At 48.9% G+C, this 19,281-nt stretch overlaps 1 protein-coding gene across 1 annotated transcript; it reads right to left on the minus strand.

Annotated features, from left to right (window-relative positions):
* Window positions 1-1,838: 1,838 nt before the first annotated feature.
* GET1 (guided entry of tail-anchored proteins factor 1) lies at window positions 1,839-18,612 on the minus strand. Its single transcript, XM_023191744.1, has 5 exons — window positions 18,419-18,612; window positions 8,401-8,566; window positions 7,137-7,204; window positions 5,384-5,498; window positions 1,839-2,096 (listed from the first exon to the last, which is right to left on the minus strand). Exons 1-5 carry the CDS (start codon window positions 18,518-18,520, stop codon window positions 2,023-2,025), a joined length of 525 nt encoding a protein of 174 aa, XP_023047512.1. The 5' UTR covers window positions 18,521-18,612; the 3' UTR covers window positions 1,839-2,022.
* Between the last annotated feature and the right edge of the window lie 669 nt (window positions 18,613-19,281).

Genomic DNA, 19,281 nt, shown 5'->3' on the forward strand with positions numbered 1-19,281 from the left:
GCCTGCAGCTCACTAAAACGCGAGTTAGGCACGTGCCCCCTTGGTCCTACATTTGGTTTGAGGGACTAGTCCCTGCAGCTTCCGTGTGCTGCTCTCATCTCCTCCTCAGCTGGCTTCTCATTCTTTGTGGGAAAAACGTATCCCGTGTGGTGATGGACACTGGAAGCTGGTGTCCAGGTCCTCCTCGACGCTGTGGCTGTGTTCCCTGCTCTCTGTCCTTTCTTAAAGCTAAGTAAACTTGGTGCTGGGTAAGCCTGCAGTGTTTGTGTGTTTGAGTAAGTGGAACCCAAAAGCTGCTCTGGTGGTCTTCAGCATGACAATAAACGAAAGGAACACAGCACTTTGTCTTTTCATAGTCCAATCAGCTAAAAGAACGACAAGCTACTTATTAGATCATTAGGAAACAAAAGAATACAAATATGAACTTGCAGAAACTAATGAGAGAATTCAGCTGTACTGTGATACGGTTACTCACTTAACAGCTGCTTGTCAGTTGCGGGTGGCTCACAGCAAACAAGTAGCTGTAAGGCAGGAAGTTACACAAGCACTTGCAAAGATTTTAATTAGAAAAAACGTTTGAAGAAACATTTAGCAGAATTAGATTTTGTGGGCCACGCAGGTTATTGGCTTAGATTAATTTAATCAGGCCGTATAAGGTTTGTTTTCTGTGTTCCATTCTAAAGAGCATAAATATTAAATGCATACACTTCATTCAAAATGCTTTAAATACAAAACACAATTTGAGCACAAAACAACGCATTATGGTCTTGTGGATACATTTACAAAACACTGTAATGGAAAATTAACAGCCTCAAGTAAGTAGATAATACTACACAATGCTTCCTCAACAAATGACATTTTAAACCAAGGAAGAAAAAGCCCCAGTAATGCCAATTAGTGTTGTTCTTTTAGTTGTATTGAATGTGATTAAAGAATAACTTTTTGAATTCTTAGTAGTGGTATTAAAATTAAGTTACTTTCTAAATTGGATTAAAAACAGCACTAAGGGCCGGGCGCGGTGGCTCAAGCCTGTAATCCCAGCACTTTGCGAGGCCGAGACGGGCGGATCACGAGGTCAGGAGATCGAGACCATCCTGGCTAACACGGTGAAACCCCGTCTCTACTAAAAAATACAAAAAAGCTAGCCGGGCGAGGTGGCTGGTGCCTGTAGTCCCAGCTACTCGGGAGGCTGAGGCAGGAGAATGGCGTAAACCCGGGAGGCGGAGCTTGCAGTGAGCTGAGATCCGGCCACTGCACTCCAGCCCAGGCGATAGAGCGAGACTCTGTCTCAAAAGAAAAAAAAAAAAAAAAAAAAAAAAAATAAAGCACTAAGTCTTCAAAGAACTTAAAGTTGTTAGAAAATTTTGACTTTCCAGCTGGCAATATGACCAAAATACACAAGAGGGCAAATCACAAGTGACGGCACGGAGATGTCCCTAAACATTTCACATTTCGTACAGATCGAGGACGGTGTGCACTGGTACACACGTGTCATAAACTGGACTTTCTTGGCTCAATGACAGGTGTAGAAAATCATGATTCTTTTTTTTTTTTTTGAGCTGGAGTCTTGCTCATCACCCAGGCTGGAGTGCAGTGTGGCACGATCTCGGCTCACTGCAAGCTCCGCCTCCAGGTTCACGCCATTCTCCTGTCTGAGCCTCCCGAGTAGCTGGGACTACAGGCGCCTGCCAACGCGCCCGTCTAATTTTTTGTATTTTTTAGTAGAGACGGGGTTTCACCATGTTAGCCAGGATGGTCTCGATCTCCTGACCTCGTGATCCACCCGTCTTGGCCTCCCAAAGTGCTGGGATTACAGGCTTGAGCCACCGCGCCCGGCCAGAAAATCATGATTCTTATAAGAATCTCTCATAAAGTCCAAGAACAAACATATTCAACAACAACAAAAAAAATCGAAACTGTGCACATTTGTTTCTTAAAAAACAAAACAGTGTAAATCAGATTTTTAACCTAATAAGAGAAAATCCATTTTTAAAAGTTTCATAGCTGTATCCATCTTCCTATTCAGCTGAATGGATGAAGCACAATAGCCACAACTTTGTTACAGACTAAAATCCAACAGGTAATTCCAACACCACCTGAAAATAAAGAAATTCACCATGAGATAGCGCCCCAGCAGTGCTGCCCACATCTGTCTCTGCTGTCCTTAACTCATAGCAAAGAGAGTATTTCCACTCTTTTTGAGCAGTGCTAGGCTGAGGCGAAGTTTATGTTTCATAGGTTCAAATTTGTCACTTTCTTTCTTTATTTATTTATTTTTGAGACAGCCTCGCTCTCTCCCTTAGACTGGAGTGCAATGGTGTGATCTCAGCTCACTGCACCTCTGCCTCCCGGGCTCAAGTTATTCTCCTGCCTCAGCCTCCCTGGTAGCTGGGATTACAGGTGTGCACCACCACACTCGGTTAATTTTGTATTTTTAGTAGAGACAGGGTTTCACCATGTGGGTCAGGCTGGTCTTGAACTCCTGACCTCAGATGATCCGCCCACCTCCCAAAGTGCTGGGATTACAGGCATGAGCCACCATGCCCAGCCCGAATTTGTCACTTTCTATACAGTCACAGGGCTGCATTCTTTACTAAGCAGGAATTGCAATGAACAGTGGACCCTGGGCTGAATTTCCCTTTCCTGCCAGAGAGATGTGCGTTACTATTCATGGTATTAATAGATTCCAAAACCAAACCTGTAAGATTTTAACTTTTCCTTTCTCTGAAAGCATTATAAACAAAGCAATGTCTACCTATGCCTTTCTTGCCCCACCAATAATGGAGAGGCACACACATCCCCCTGTCCAGGACGACAGGCTGCAAGAGTAGCCCATGGCCCCGCTGGAGGCATGGAAGGGTGGCTGGATGCTTCTCTGGCCCGCAGCGCAGAGCTCCTGGCCTAGGCCCAGCTGTGTCAAACAAAGGAGAGGGGAAGGAAAGGGTGGAGAACCGGACAGGAGTGGTAGCTAAATTGGGAGTCTTTGAAACAGCCATTCCCAGCCAGGCACAGTGGCTCACGCCTGTAATCCCAGCACTTTGGGAGGATAAGGCGGGTGAATCACCTGAGGTCAGGAGTTCAAGACCAGCCTGGCCAACATGGTGAAACCTCGTCTCTACTAAAACTACAAAAATTAGTCAGGCGTGGTGGTGGGTGCCTGTAATCCCAGCTACCAGGGAGGCTGAGGCAGGAGAATCACTTGAAACCAGGGAGGCGGAGGTTGCAGTGAGCCGAGATCTGGCCACTGCACTCCAGCCTGGGCAACAGAGTGAGACTCTGTCTTAAAAAAAAAAAAAAAAAAGAAACAGTCATTCCTTTTGATACAGTATTCACCTCTATCATAATCACAAATCACAACCAAAGACCAGCAAGGATGTGTGCTGCAGCATTATCTTTAACAGCAAAAAATCAGGACCCAAATAAATATCCTTCCTCAGGAAAATTTGCAGATGACATATCTAAATGAAGAACAGCTACTGCAAATTCCTTAATGAAGAAATTTGCCGGGTGAGGTGACTCACGCCTATAATCCCAGCACTCTGAGAAGCTGAGGAGAGAGGATTGCTTGATGCCAGGAGTTTGAGACCAACCTAAGCAACAAAGCAAGACCCCATCTCTATAAAAAACTTTTTTTTAAATTAGCTGGGCATGGTGGTGTGCAACTGTGACCCTAACTACGCAGGAGACTAAGGTGGGAGGATCACTTGAGCCAAGGAGTTCGAGGCTGTAGTGAGCTAGGAGGGTGCCACTGCCAGCCTGGGCAACACAGCAAGACCCTGCTTCAAAAAAAATAAAAAAAGAAAAGAAAAGAAATTTACTGATATGGTGCTATGATCTGAATGTTTGTATCCCCCTGAAATTCATCTGTTAACATGCTACCCCCCACAGTGATGGCATTAAGAGTTGGGGCCTTCTTGGGGGTGATTAAGTCACAAAGGCAGAGTCCTTGTGAATGGGATTAGTGCATTTACAAAAGAGGCCTACGGGAGCTCGTCCTTCCACCATGCAAGGCCACAGTGAGAAGACATTATCCATGAACAGGAAAATGGGCCATCATCAGACACCAAATCTGCCACCACCTCGATCTTGGACTCCCCAGCCTCCGGGACAGTGAGAAATACATTTCTGTTGTTTATGAGCTACCCAGTTTATAGTATTTCACTTAGCCCTAAAAAACTAAGACATGTGGGAATAGGCTTACATTATAAAGTAAAAAGGAGGTACAAAATGTTATGTGCCAGGTGACCTTAACTATATCAAAATAAATGGGAAAAAAAAGACACAGAAAAATATATTACAGCATTAAAAGCTAATAGGAATCTTATTTTTTATTTATTTTATTTTATTTTGTTTTGAGACAGAGTCTCACTCTGTCACCCAGGCTGGGGTAGAGTGGCATGATCTCAGCTCACTGCAACCTCCCCTTCTTGGGTTCAAGTGATTCACACACCTCAGCCTCCCAAGTAGCTGGGATTACAGGCACGCACCACCACGCCCAGCTAATTTTTTGTATTTTGGTAGAGACAGGGTTTCACCATGTTGCCCAGGCTGGTCTGAAACTCCTGGCTTAGGCAATCCACCCACCTTGGCCTCCCAAAGTGCTAGGATTACAGGTGTAAGCCAGTGCACCCGGCTGGGGTTTGTAATTAATCACTATATTTCTAGTCATTCTATAGTGACATGTACTACTTTTAATATCCAAAAAAATTATCTCCAAAAATAAAAGAACGTGGCCGGGCACAGTGGTTCATGCCTGTAATCTCAGTACTTTGGGAGGCCGAAGCGTGAGGATCACTTAAGGTCAGGAGTTTGAGACCAGCCTGGCCAACATGGTGAAACCTTGTCTCTACTAAAAATACGAAAATTAGCTGGGCAGGGTGGTGCATGCCTGTAATTGCAGCTAGTTGGGAGGCTGAGGCATAAGAATTGCTTGAACCTGGGAGGCAGAGATAGCAGTGAGGCAAGATCGCACCACTGCACTCCAGCCTGGGTGACGGAGTAAGACTCTTTCTCAAAAAATAAAAAATAAAAGAATAGCCAAGAGCATCAAGTGCAACAGAGAGGCCAACCACAACGGGGACTGAAAAGAGACAGAACTGTAGACCTACAGCTAGTGTTTCAATGGGGTATCAAGAGTTGACGCACTGGGCATGGGTCCCGGAAACAGACCTAGGACTGAATTCTAGCTTTGCTCCTTAACATTTCAGTGACACTAGACAAGTGAAGTAACTTTTCTAGACCTCCGTTTCTTCACGGCAAGCCTCACAAAACCTGCTCACTAAATGGACAGTGAGGAGGATGTCAGGCTAACTTAATCTTCTACCACACACCTCTACATAAGCCTATCCACACTCTTCCACTGGATCTTCCAGAAAATTCTTACCTGCTACTCTAGTAGGAAAGGCTACCAGGCGGTCTAGAGGGGTTATCCATTTACTCGGCACAACAGCCACAGGGACAGAATAATACTTCCAAATGAGTGAGATCATCAGCGCAGCCTGGAAAGACAGCTCTGGTGAGTGAAGCAGCCTGCCAGGCACACGGCCCACCGCACAGGAGGGAGGACAGGGAAATGCGAAAACAAAACCAGGAAAGCTCTCCAGACTGAGCACTGCAAGCCTAGGAACCCAGTCCCCACAGACAACAGATGAGCACACACGGCCACTAATGTCCCCTGGTGAAACCTTGAATTAGAAAGTCTAATTAAAGACGAGCTCAGGCCGGGCGCGGTGGCTCAAGCCTGTAATCCCAGCACTTTGGGAGGCCGAGACAGACGGATCACGAGGTCAGGAGATCGAGACCATCCTGGCTAATATGGTGAAACCCCGTCTCTAATAGAAAATACAAAAAACTAGCCGGGCGACGAGGCGGGCGCCTGTAGTCCCAGCTACTCGGGAGGCTGAGACAGGAGAATGGCGTGAACCCGGGAGGTGGAGCTTGCAGTGAGCTGAGATCTGGCCACTGCACTCCAGCCTGGGCGGCAGAGCAAGACTCCGTCTCAAAAAAAAAAAAGACGAGCTCAGCAGCATGTCCGGAACACTGCCAACACGTAGGCGAGCCTTCCTCCGGGAACTGGCATTTCCCTGTTTTAGGATGAATACAATCTACACATCATTTGAAGTAGCTGATAAACTAACCAAAGTCTCCCATAACACGGGCGTGCTTTTCTCACTGAGTATCTCCTTTGGGTAGCCAGATTGTACGCTAAACACACCTTATCAGTGATGAAAGCCATCCTTGGAAAAACAGGGAATTCTCCCAAGTACACCAGTGTTAGCAAGGCACGCAGAGGTGAGCCCTGTGTGAGTTTCAATGGTGGGGGATGTTTTATTTCCCTCCATGCCACTGCAGCATTCCTTCGATTGTCATCTGTCCCCTTCCTGGCTTGAAGAGGCCACTCAGAAGAGGAGACATGAAAAAGGGTTGCTGGCCTAACTCCTTTATCTGCAGGAAACTTACCTCTTAGCAAATGACAGTGCCTCAGGATCAATTTCCTTAAATCTACCCCCCCAAACTAGGTTTTTTGCAGGGTGAGCTTAAATGCTTTGCCTTGGTACTAGATCACACAGTACTGCAACTCAGATATTTACGGCAGCTGCTAAAGGTGTCTGGGCAGCACAGCTGCACTCTCGGGGCAGAGCAGAGCCCAGCAACGGCTCCAGGAGAGGCTCCGTGGGTTAAGCCCCAGGCAGGAAGGCTAGAAGCCAATTTCAGTGAGAAAAGCTGGTTCTCTACCTGGAGGGTGGAGAGTGCCCATGAAGTATACCAGGTAACAAGTAAGAGCCAAATTACTGAAGATCTCAGAAAAAACCGACATCATCTATAAGCTTCTCACTTCATCCCACCTGGCCGTTCAAACCACACGGGGATGAAGGCGTGGCGGAAGCTCTCCGAGAACTTACTTCACAGTTCATCTGCCAAAAAGTCCCAAACTGTAACAACTCTCCTCAAGAGAAAGGCTTCCTTTTAGTCTGACTTACAGACCGAGAGTGTTTAGAGCTCCGTGTGGGCAGGGCCACACCACACAACAGCTGAAGGTGGAACAGCCCAAACTCTCAGCCCCGGATCTGCAGGCAACGCTCTGGAGGCCAGGGCCACCAACTCCAATGACCTGGCTGGCGCTCTAGCACACTTACCTGCAATACGTAGAAAGCGACACTTATCACCCATTTTATCTTGGCTAATTGAGCTGTCCGAGCTTTCACTGAAAGGAAAAACAGGATAAACAATTATGTCAGTCCTAAAAAAATTAACAACATATTCAAATACACAGAAATGTTATTTTCCCGTATAATACACTTTCTGATTATAAATGGAACAATCAATCAACATATTCAACATATTTAGAAAATGTAAAATAGAATTTTTAAGTCACCCACCATCTCATTATGCCATTATTTAAAATAGAATCCTACTCAGATTGAGATTTGAATAGCTTTAATTTTGAAAACTCTTTTTTTTTTTGAGACGGAGTCTCGCTCTATCGCCCAGGCTGAAGTGCAGTGGCTGGATCTCAGCTCACTGCAAGCTCCGCCTCCCAGGTTTACGCCATTCTCCTGCCTCAGCCTTCCGAGTAGCTGGGACTACAGGCATCCGCCACCCCGCCCGGCTAGTTTTTTTGTATTTTTCAGTAGAGACGGGGTTTCACCATGTTAGCCAGGATGGTCTCGATCTCCTGACCTAGTGATCCGCCCGTCTCAGCCTTCCCAAAGTGTTGGGATTACAGGCTTGAGCCACCGCACCTGGCCTTTGAAAACTCTTAAAATGACTCATGAAATCAAAGATTCTTTGTATAATAGAATTACCACTTACCAATAGGACTAAATTTTCCTCCCTATTTCCCAGTCTGCACAGTACACGAATCCCTGCTGGGAATCCAGCTTGTCCTGGGCCTGGACAGGCCCCCTTTGTCTGTTTTCCTAGCCACAGAGACAGCTCTCTGACTGTGCACACTGTGCACAGGGTTCCTCAGCACACGGGCTGCCCTGAGAAAGCACTCTTCATCACAAGAGACTGTACCCGGGAGGTGACACTCGGAAGAGGACACTGCTGGGCATTTTTCTAGAGAGTGGAACAAAAGCCTCTGACAATCCACTGTGAGACTTTTCTGGGCTTCCCTCAGAAAAGTGATGAATTTAAAAATGAAAACCTACAATAAAGAGTTGGCTCTGAGGAAAATCTGAGAGGATTCTTAGATGTTTCTGTGATTAGAAAGCAAAGGTTCACCAACAAATAAGAAGAACGTGATAATTATAACTGAGTTTCCTCCAGATAACTTAAAAGTTTCCATCAATATTCAAAACATCCGAGAAGCAAAGCATGTATTCTACTAATCTTTACATACAGACTTCTCTATTAATCAGCTCTCACGAAGCCTTCAGGCTGCAAGGGACGCAGTACCGTGGGTTTTGAGCTTATCCGTCATCTTGTTGATCTTTCTTTCCAGCCTGGCGTATCTGGCAAACTCGTCCATCATGTTGACCGTGGAGAGCTCCTGCTTCATGTCCTGGATCTCCGCTCTCATCTGTGACTCCTGCTCCGCATCCTTCTGCAGCACCCTGGACATCTGGCAGGGCGGACAGCGGGGATCAGCATCTTCCAACACAGGCCACAGGAGGGTCCCCCAATCCCCCCCTACTTTCTGTCTATGCCTGACCACTCTGTGACCCAGCCAGTTGTGTGTTTCCCTGCAGGCTTGAACCCAAACTGGGGCCGTGAACGTTCTCAGGACTGATAAAGAGTGAAGGCTGTTGCTGGAGAACACTGTCAAGATTCATCCTGCTGAGAAACACCTACAAACTAGCCCCGCCATGACCAAGTCCTCAAACTCCCACATACACTCCAAACCCCAGCCCCCTGGTGGCAGACAGCCCTAGGCAAATGTCCCTTTCTCTCACTGGCTGTCCCAGGACTGCCGCAGCTCTTGTAAGTTCCCTTCGTGAATGCTGTGGACTCATCACCCTGGCGTTTAGTGCTGCTTTCTTTGGAATCCAAGCCGGCCCCATCTCCAGGCAGTCTGGAGCAGCCCCTTGAGGGAACTCCCCTGCCACTGCCTTTGAGGCAACTCCAGCATGGGTTTGGCCAGGCGGAACCAGTACACCCTCCTCCAACATCCTACTCCTGCCTCTGCCAACTGGGCAAGCTGCCTACTACCTACACAGCCAGCCTCTGCTGCCTTTTTCAGCTCTCTTTAACCACCACCAAGAAAAAAAAAAAAAAAAAACCCTCATATTCAAATTGCTATTCAAACTATATTTTTCCTTTTGCAGAGATGCCCATGAATTGTTCCAATACAAATTTTTGTCTCTTTCACTATAACTAAAATTGCAATTATGAAATGAAAACCAATTTCATCACCAGAGCTGTTATTCCAGCGACAGGGAACGTGGGTCCTCTCCCCTGCCTGAAGAATTCAGTCCTAGATTAGACGGGGCAGAGCAAGGTGCAGGTGCAGGTGCAGGGCAACAGTAGTGAGGCGGGGCCAGGGCAGAGTGTCAGCGCCCAAGCTCAGTGCAGAGGGCCTTCCCACAGAATGGCACCCTGGCAAGAGGCATCAGGGCCAGGCATGGTGATACAGGGGTCCCCAAGAAAGGGCAGCCTGACACGGGAGTCAGGGTCTGTAGGGTGAGGGGGACGGATATACAAGTCAAGAAGGAAACCTGCCAGTCTCAGAGCCCAGGTGGGGCGAGGCATGCATTCACATGGGTAACAGTTGGTGGTGGACACCAGAGATCAATTACAAAAGAGTGATCACAGAAATAAACATATTGAGGATAACGCAAGCCAGTCTTCTCACTTTCAGCAAAGACACTTAGAAAAATGCCTCAGCCTGGCGTGGTGGCTGGGCTTGCAACCCTAACACTCTGGAGGATGGGGTGGAAGGATCTCTTGTGTACAGGAGTTCAAGGCCGCAGTGAGCTGAGATCATGCCATTGGACAGCAGCCTGAGCAACAGAGTGAGACTTTGTCCCAAAAAAAAAAAAGATAGAGCCGGGCGCGGTGGCTCAAGCCTGTAATCCCAGCACTTTGGCAGGCCGAGATGGGCGGATCACGAGGTCAGGAGATCGAGACCATCCTGGCTGACAAGGTGAAACCCCGTCTCTACTAAAAAAAAACACAAAAAACTAGCCGGGCGACGTGGCGGGCGCCTGTAGTCCCAGCTACTCGGGAGGCTGAGGCAGGAGAATGGCGTAAACCCGGGAGGTGGAGCTTGCAGTGAGCTGAGATCCCGCCACTGCACTCCAGCCTGGGCCGCAGAGCGAGACTCCGTCTCAAAAAAAAAAAAGAGAGACAGAGAGAAAAGAAAAAAGGCCGGGTGCAGTGGCTCATGCCTATAATCCCAGTATTTTAGGAGGCCAAGGCAGGTGAATCACTTGAGCCCAGAAGTTTGAGACCAGTCTTGGCAAAACGGTGAAACTCTGCCTCTACAAAAAATACGAAAAATTAGCCACTTTCATAACCTGGTGAAGGAAGGTAAGGAAGGAGGGAGGGAGGGAGGAAGGAAGGAAGGCAGGCAGGGAGGCAGGCGTCTCGGAGAGAAGCGGAATGAATCTTGGGGTGTTGGTTTAGAATTGGAGATCTGTGGTTTCCACAGACAGGCAGAGAAATACAGACATTAACAAAGAGGCACCCTCCCCAGGTTGACCTGGCTGGTCCCTGTGAGCAGAGGGGCCCCGCATGACCTGGGGGCCCGCCTGCGCCGCCCCCTGCAGGCCCCGGTTCCCGGCACCATCCCCAGTAGTCCACTCTCCAGGGAACGGCCCCAGGCCACGGCACCGGGAGGGGAGGGGTGGCTGGAACGCAAGGGAGGAGTCGGCAGTGGCCGCCAGGTGGCGCCCGCAGATCTGCCAGGAAGGCCTAGTCCGGGAACTGCGCAGGCGCCCCAAGACCAGATCCCTTAGAGGCGCCTCGGCCACCTGCCCCAAGGGATCAGCGAACATCCCCAAATCCCAGTCCCACACCAGCGGATGAGATACAATGAGAATACAGCACTGCCTCTCAGATATCCCTGCCAAGTATCAGACATGCCAGTGGACGTCCATTCTGTGAAATCAACTGCCCTCTGATACTCACAAATGACAGCCATGAAAGTCAAGGGAAAATCGGGAAACTCCTCCAGACAGAAGGAGGCTAGAGGCCGGGAAATACAAGGCATGATTCCGAACTGGGTCCTTTCCCTATTAAGGACGTTACTGCAACACGTGGGGAATCTGAATGGGGCCTGAGGATCAGACCGTAGTAAAGTACTTGATGCCTGCATTAGATCTCGGCTCACTACAACCTCGACTTCCTCGGCTCAAGCCATACTCCCACCGGAGCCTCCTGAGTATCTGCGACCACAGTCGTGCACCAGCGCTCGGCTAATTGATTTTTAGTTTTAGTAGACACAGGGTTTCACTATGTTGCCAGTGAACTCCTGAGTTCAAGCAATCCGCCTGCCTCGGCCTCCCAAAGTGCTGGGATTAAGGGCGTGAGCCACTGCGCCCGGCCCCCAAGAATCTATTGAATACCAAAGTACCTGGGAATGAGGGGGTTTGGACTGACAACTTCCAAATGGTTCAGGAAACAAAACCAGCTATCGGTATTGACTGTAGGCATAACTTTTCTGCACATTTGTGTTTGTTTTGAAATTTTTAAAATAGATTAATAAAGATGAAATGTTATAGTGTATCTAAAGTGTGCCTGACACACACCGAGCACACAATAAATGAGATCCGCCTCTCCCTCTCCCAGCTCACAGGTCTCCTCTGCCTGCCGCACAGTAGGGACAACTCTCCAGTTAGAGCTGGGAAGCCGAGTCCGGCCAGTCACCTGAGAGGGAGTACACAAAACAATTAACTCAGGAATGGGAGGTGAGTGAAGGCAGAAGAGTAAACTTGAGGAAAACTGAAGGCAGCTTTGTAAAGTTAACAAAAACAACTGGTGCTTGAAAAAATAATTACATCTATTACATGTATAAGCACAATAAAAATTGTCTGAGCCAGGTGCGGTGGTTAACCCTGTAATCCCAGCACTTTGGGAGACTGAGGCAGGAAGATCGTTTGAGCCCAGGAGTTCGAGACCAGGCGGGGCAACATGGCAAGACCCAATCTCTACAAAAAAAAAAATTAAAAATTAGCCAGGCGTGGTGGCGCAGCTGTGGGTCCCTGTGCCCCCAGCTACTTGGGAGGCTGAGGCGGGGAGGGAGGCATCGCTTGAGCCGGAAAGGTTGAGGCTGCTGTGAGTTATGATGGCACCACCACAGTACAGCCTGGGCAACAGAGTGAGACCCTGTCTTTAAAAAAAAAAATGTTTTAAACCATAAATTTGCAAATATGCATCAATGTTAATCCAAGACCCACATATAAGTGTTAAAATGTTCTAGAATTATGCAGTATAAGATTTAATAAGATATGACTCTAAATGTAATAATGCAAATATTAATTTTTAGAACAAAAGTAAATAACTGATGGCATGACAACGTGCACAGCCCGTGCTCGCCCCTGCCAGCAGTAGAGCAGGCAAACCCAGGAACCACCAACTCAGGTCACCCTGAGTCCCTGAACACAGAGGACAGAGTCCTCCAACTCAGGAAGCTCCAGACCCTGAACAGCCCCAGATGCCACTCTCGGCCAGGACCCGCCAGCCAGGGCCGAGAAGCCAGCAGCTCTCCAGGCTGCCAGCCCCAGTCCTTGGCTGCAGCCCCCACGAGAGTCCCACTGGAGGCCCTGCCCGCACATGCGCACTTCACCAGCGCGCTTCTGCTTCATAGGGCTCTGGGGCAGGTCCTGTGAAGCAGAGCGTTGTCCCCCTCAACTAATACTTGAAGACCATCTCCAAGCCTGGTCCACGGCAGGGACTCACTAAGCAACGACTGAGGAAAAGGGTGTGGGGGCGCGAGGGGGAGCGGTGCTCTAAGAAGATGACCACAGAAGCAAACCCTGCAACATTCTCCTCTGGCTTCAGTCTCCCAGAGGGAAAAGGAGGTGGCCATTCTTTACAGCAGAAACTGAAGGATAATTTAGAAAATGTTGAATCTGAAACGGCAATCGGCCGGTGAGCCCAGAAGGCAACCCGCGCAGCGTCCTTTATCTGCAAAGCTAAGGTTGCAAGGAAGGGCCTCCTGGCGCCTGCGCAGTGCATGCGGCTCCTGTGGCTCCTCAGCCCACACCAGTCCTGGGGCGCCTGCGCAGTGCGTGTGGCTCGCAAGGACCCTGAGCCAGTACCAGTCCTGCGGCGCCTGCGCAGTGCATGCCGTTTGCATAGACTGAGCCCGCGCCACTCCTGGAGCACCTGCGCAGTGCGTGCGGTTTGCACGGACTCTTGAGCCCGTGCCAGTACTGGGGTACCTGCGCAGTGCGTGCGGCTTGCATGGACTCTGACCCTGCGCCAGTCCTGGGACGCCTGCATAGTCGTGTCGTTCGCATAGACCCACAGCCCCCGCCAGTCCTGGGGTACCTACGCAGTGCACCTCCCCTGCACCTGCAGAGCTGCAGAGCCGGCGCTCATCAAAGGCGTCTTTGTTGCCCTCCTATAGCTGAATAAACTCCCGGACCACCCACTGAATGAACCATACGTCCGTGACCAGCTTGAAGAGGAGGTAGAGATCCCCGGAAAAATTCCAACCACGCCAACGCCAGAGACTTGGTGTCCTTACCAGGCATCCCACCCCCACCGCAGCAGGCAGCTGAGATCGCCTCCCAGGACCTTACTAGTCTTAACTGGCCCAAGGACTTCTGATACTTCAGACCTCCTAAGGCCTCACGTGGGGCAGGGAGCTGGGGGCGGGCGGGGGGAACCAGTGCGGCCTAGACTGAGTGATGAGATCAGGGCGCTGCCTCCCCAACTTCTGCTTCAGAAACATCCCAAGGGAGGTTATAATTTAAGTGCCTGAGCGTGGCCCCATCCCAGAGGGCACTGTTTTCCCAATTCGACTTTCTGCTGCTTGTCATGAGTCTTTCCCACTTGAATCCTCAAATCAGAGGCTGTGATGAAGCAGCCTCTGATGATGGTGAAGGAGCAGCATTTAACCCTACTCAAGACCAGCGCGTTCCTTACAGCTTCTCACAGACCGTCACCACAAACCCAATGACCAGGCCAAACATCTCCATTACCAGTTACAGGGTGGGTGTACTCTGCTGGGATAATAATTATGTTATCCTTCTGAACCTGGCTAACAACAAGTGTTGAGGTTAGAGAGGCCGTAAGGTTGTTGTAGGAGGCAGCACAAGATGTGGACACAGGTCCTGAGTCAAAGAGCAAGACCCGGCCTCTAAAAACAAATTTTTTTATTTTGGAGGGTGGGGGGTGGGAGGGAGACGATCAGGAAAATTAATTAATGAGTACTAGGCTTAATAACTGGGTGACGAAATAATCTCTACAACAAACTCCCATGACACAAGTTTACCTATATAACAAAACTGCACACGTATCCCTGAACTTAAAAAAAAAAAAAAAATTGTCGGCCAGGTGTGGTGGCTCACAGCTGTAATTCCAGCACTTTGGGAGGCTGAGGCAGGTGGATCACCTGAGGTCAGGAGTTCAAGACCAGCCTGGTCAACATAGTGAAACCCCCTCTCTGCTAAAAAAAACACACACACACACACAAAAATTAGCTGGGCGTGGTGGCACATGCATGTAATCCCAGCTACTTGGGAGGCTAAGGCAGGAGAATCGCTTGAATCCAGGAGACAGAGGTTGCAGTGAGCCGAGATAGCGCCATTGCACTCCGGCTTGGGCAACAGAGCGAAACTCTTGTCTCAAAAAAAAAAAAAAATATTGTCTAATAACAACAAAAGAAACTAACTCAACAACAAAAAACAACTGGATTTTAAAAGGGGGCAAAAGATTTGACTAGACATGTCTCCAAATATTAAACAGACAGCCATAAGCATCTGAAAAGATACTCAACATCACTAATTATTAGGGAAATGCAAATCAAAACTAAATGAGATACCACCTTCTGTCCATTAGGATAATTAGTATTTAAAAAAAAAAAAAAAGGCCAGGTGTGGTGGCTCAGGCCTGTAATGCCAGCACTTTGGGAGGCGACCAAGGTGGGTGGATCACCTGAGGTCAGGAGTTCGAGACTGGCCTGGCCAACATGGCAAAACCCCGTCTCTACTAAAAATACAAAACTTAGCCCGGCATGGTGGCACACACCTGTAATCCCAGCTACTTGGAAGGCTGAGACAGAAGAATTGCTTGAACCCAGGAGGCGGAGGTTGCTGTGAGCCAAGATTGAGCTACTGCACTTCAGCCTGGGTGACAGAGAGAGACTCCCTCTCAAAAAAATAAAAATAAGCTGGGTGCAGTGGCTCAGGCCTGTAATCCCAGCACTTTGGGAGGCCAAGGCAGGCGGATCACTGGAGGTCAGGAGTTCAAGACCAGCCTGGCCAACATGGTAAAACCTCATCTCTACTAAAAATACAAAAATTAGCCAGGCATGGTGGCGGGCACCTGTAATCCCAGCTACTTGGTAAGCTGAGGCAGGAGAATCTCTTGAACCTGAGGGGCAGAGGTTGCACTGAGCTGAGATTGCACCATTGCACTCCAGCCTGGGTGACAAGAGCAAGACTCTGTCTCAAAAAAATAAATAAAATAAAAATAATAAATAAAAATAAAAAGAATAAATAAATAAGAAAACAAAATACGTGTTGAAGGATGTGGAGCAACTGGAACCCTTCTGCATTGCTGGTGGGAATGTCGAATGGTGTGGCTGCTATAGAGAACAGCATGGTGGTTTCTCAAAAACATTCAACATAGAATTACCATAGATCCAGGAATTCCACTTCTGGGTACATGTCCAGAAAAACTGAAAGCAGAGACTCAAAGAGGTATCTGTAAACATTTTAGCATTATCTACAATCGTCAAAAGGTAGAAACAACCCAAGTGTCCATAGACAGATGGATGAATAAACAAAATGTGGCCTATACATACAGTGCGATACTATTCAGCCTTAAAACGGAAGGAAATCCTGACTCATGCTACAACATGGATGAACCTTAAGGATATTATGCTGAGTGAAAAGAAGCCAGTCACAAAAGGAAAAATATTGTCTGATTCCACTTATATGACATGGGTCCCAAGAGTAGTCAAATTCACAGAGACAGAAAGTACAATGGAGATTGCCAGGGAGAGGCAGGAATGGAGAGTTGTTTAATGGGTGCGAGAGTTTCAGTCAGAGGAGATAAAAAGGTTGTGATATAGGGCCGGGCATGGTGGCACATGCCTGTAATACTAGAACTTTGGGAGGCCAAGGAGGGCAGATGACTTGAGGTCAGGAGTTTGAGACTAGCCTGGGCAACATAGTGAGACCCCATCTCTACTAAAAATACAAAAATGAGCCAGGCATGGTGGCAGGTGCCTGTAATCACAGCTACTTGGGAGGCTGAGGCAAGAGAATCGCTTGAACCTGGAAGGCGGAGGCTGCAGTGAGCCAAGATCAGGCCACTGCACTCCAGCATAGGCAACAGACTGAGACTCTGTTCCAAAAAAGAAAAAGTTCTGGGAGCGGGGCCAGGTGCAGTGGTTCACACCTGTAATCCCAGCACTCTGGGAGGCAAAGGTGGGCAGATGGCTTGAGGTCTGGAGTTTGAGACCAGCCTGGCCAACATGGCAAAGCTCTGTCTCTACAAAAAATACAAAAAAAAAAGCTGGGCATGGTGGTGCATGCCTGTGGTCCCAGCTACTTGGGACGCTGAGGTGGGAGGATCCCTTGAACCTGAGAGGCAGAGGTTGCAATGAGCTGAGATTGTGCCACTGCACAGAGCCAGACCCTGTCTTACAAAATAATAATAATAAAGCTCTGGGATAACGGTTGCACAAAAATGTGAGTGTACTTAATGCCACTGAACTGTACACCTAAAAATGATAAAGATGATAAATTTCATAGTATGTAGATTTTACAATTAAAAATAAGAAGATGAGCATGGGCCAGCTCATCAGGAGTCTTTTAGGCAATGCTAAGGACCTGAGATATCATCTTTAAAAGACTGGACAGCAAGGGCTGGGCGCGGTGGCTCAAGCCTGTAATCCCAGCACTTTGGGAGGCCGAGACGGCCGGATCACGAGGTCAGGAGATCGAGACCATCCTGGCTAACACGGTGAAACCCCGTCTCTACTAAAAATACAAAAACTAGCCGGGCGAGGTGGCGGGCGCCTGTAGTCCCAGCTACCTGGGAGGCTGAGGCAGGAGAATGGCGTAAACCCGGGAGGCGGAGCTTGCAGTGAGCTGAGATCTGGCCACTGCACTCCAGTCAGGGCGACAGAGCGAGATTCCGCCTCAAAAAAAAAAAAAAAAAAAAAAAAAAAAGACTGGACAGCATCAGGAAAGATTCTGAAGGAGACTCAGGGGTTAAAAGAGAATTCCCTATATCTCCAGGACAATGCAGACAGTAGGACAATGCAGAGAGTAAGAATAGAGTTTGCACAAAACAGGCACTCAATGAATACTGGTGGAATAAAATATACTCCACTATTACCAGTTTATCTTAGGAGAGAAAAGAACTGTTTTCCAAGACAATGCTACAACGCATGCGCCCAATCTTTGAGGTCTCCGTCTGTGCCCAACAGCTCCTCATTCCTGCTGTGGGCATACAGAGGGCCCTCATTCCCGGGGACAGTTCCCAAGGTACCCCCATCTCCCACGACCACACCCCACCACGCCCTGTTCAATTTGCCACCAAATCCCTATCCCTATCCCTGCTCCAACAGGCAATCAAATCTCCACCTCCAGTCACTGGGTGGATGACTTAGCGCCACTACTACATTCTCTGAGCCAGACTCCTCCGGGAGGTAAAGGAGGATGGGATAGTACTCCCCTCTCCCAGCAGCCGTGACACGGAGGTAATGTACTCACTACCTGGCAGAAAGAGTGCGCCCCAAGCTGGTTGCTCCCTTGGACATTGAAGGCATCAGGCTGTACTGAGATTCTCTCTGCACCTGTCTCCCACCCTACCCACCCCAAGAATTTGGGCTCCTGGACGCTAAGATCCATCTCTCCGGGACCTGGCACAGCTGACTTCGCCCGCCAGGCCTCTGGGAAAACCCTGGGTGAGAGCTGCTCGAATGTCTCTAGGGACCAGGATTAACGGACACGGGTGAGACTGGCAGCGGGGCACCAGGAACTCCCAATGTGAGGTTCGCCGCCGCCACCCACTGCGAGAAGATTCCTGCCCCGTGAAAGCGTGGCCCAGGGTTGCCGGATGTTTCTCCCCCCATCCCCCTAGAACCCAGAAAGTCTGATTCTGGGGTAAAGCGTCGCACCTTTTAGACGCTAGCAACTATCTCAAAAAAGCTTACAGACCAACCAAGACGCTACTACGGCCTGAATCTGGCCTTCAGTCGCCCAGTTGAGACCCCTGTACCTACGCCCAGACCCGCCGGGGGACTGGGGCGGCATCCCCACCGGCCCTTGGAGGCCAGGCAGCCACTTACGAAGGATGAGAAAGACGGCAGGAGGATCCTAAGAACATTGCACCCAAATACAAAGCTGAGCACCAGCAACCACGCCCAGTGGTCGGCCGCGGCTGAGCTCATCCCGGATACTCCTGGCTGTGCTGGGTGCGCTACTGCAGCTCCATGGGGACCACGCCAGCAGAGGCGACTGCGCCTGCGCGGGTGAAGCCCAGCACGCCTGCGCACTGCGTCGCCCTGGCGGGAGGCGGGGCCGTTTTCACCACCTGCTCCAGTAGGAGCGGTTAACATGTTCCAGGTTCTTCCTGGGCCTTCGGGGATTCCGTAGCCTTCTCCCACCCGCCCCAACCCCTACTGAACCAGTTTTTCTGACATCCGTGTTTCTTTTTTTCCTTCTTTTCAAAATTGAAAACCTTCTCATAGTACCAAACTCTGGTTTCAAGTGCTAACGACTCCCTGCTTTTGTCATAATTAGTACTTTCTTTAACTTTTAATTCTAGATAAGTTTAAGGTAAACTCTTCCATAAATAAAAAACTACCGTAATTATAGTAGCAGGTAGCTGTCGTGTTCCAAGCAGTTATGTGGAAAATGCCTTACGTTTTCGTTCCAGAACTAAACACTGTAGTAAGTCTAACCAATTTACACAATTGCATACCGGAAAAAATAAGTTTATTAGAATGCACTGTTCACAATCATTAGTAATAGTTAATAAAGTAACCTGAATCTAGGTGAAGATCAGGTTTTGCCGCAAAAGAATCCCAAATCTAATGTATGCATGGTGGGCAGGGCGCGGTGGCTCACGCCAGTAATCCCAGCATTTTGGGAGGCCGAGGCGGGCGGATCACGAGGTCAAGAGATGGAAACCAGCGTGGCCAACATGGTC

Source organism: Piliocolobus tephrosceles, chromosome 19 (assembly GCF_002776525.5).
Source record: "Piliocolobus tephrosceles isolate RC106 chromosome 19, ASM277652v3, whole genome shotgun sequence".
NCBI lineage: Eukaryota > Metazoa > Chordata > Mammalia > Primates > Cercopithecidae > Piliocolobus > Piliocolobus tephrosceles.

Bases quoted from the DNA above. Each gene is read 5' to 3' on its own strand.
- GET1 (XM_023191744.1), bottom strand. From the start codon at position 18,520: ATGAGCTCAGCCGCGGCCGACCACTGGGCGTGGTTGCTGGTGCTCAGC. The intron at 8,567-18,418 runs GTAAGTGGCTGC...CCGCCCTGCCAG, and splicing joins TGCCGTCTTTCTCATCCTTC to ATGTCCAGGGTGCTGCAGAA. The intron at 2,097-5,383 runs GTAAGAATTTTC...CTTTATTTTCAG, and splicing joins CTTTCCTACTAGAGTAGCAG to GTGGTGTTGGAATTACCTGT.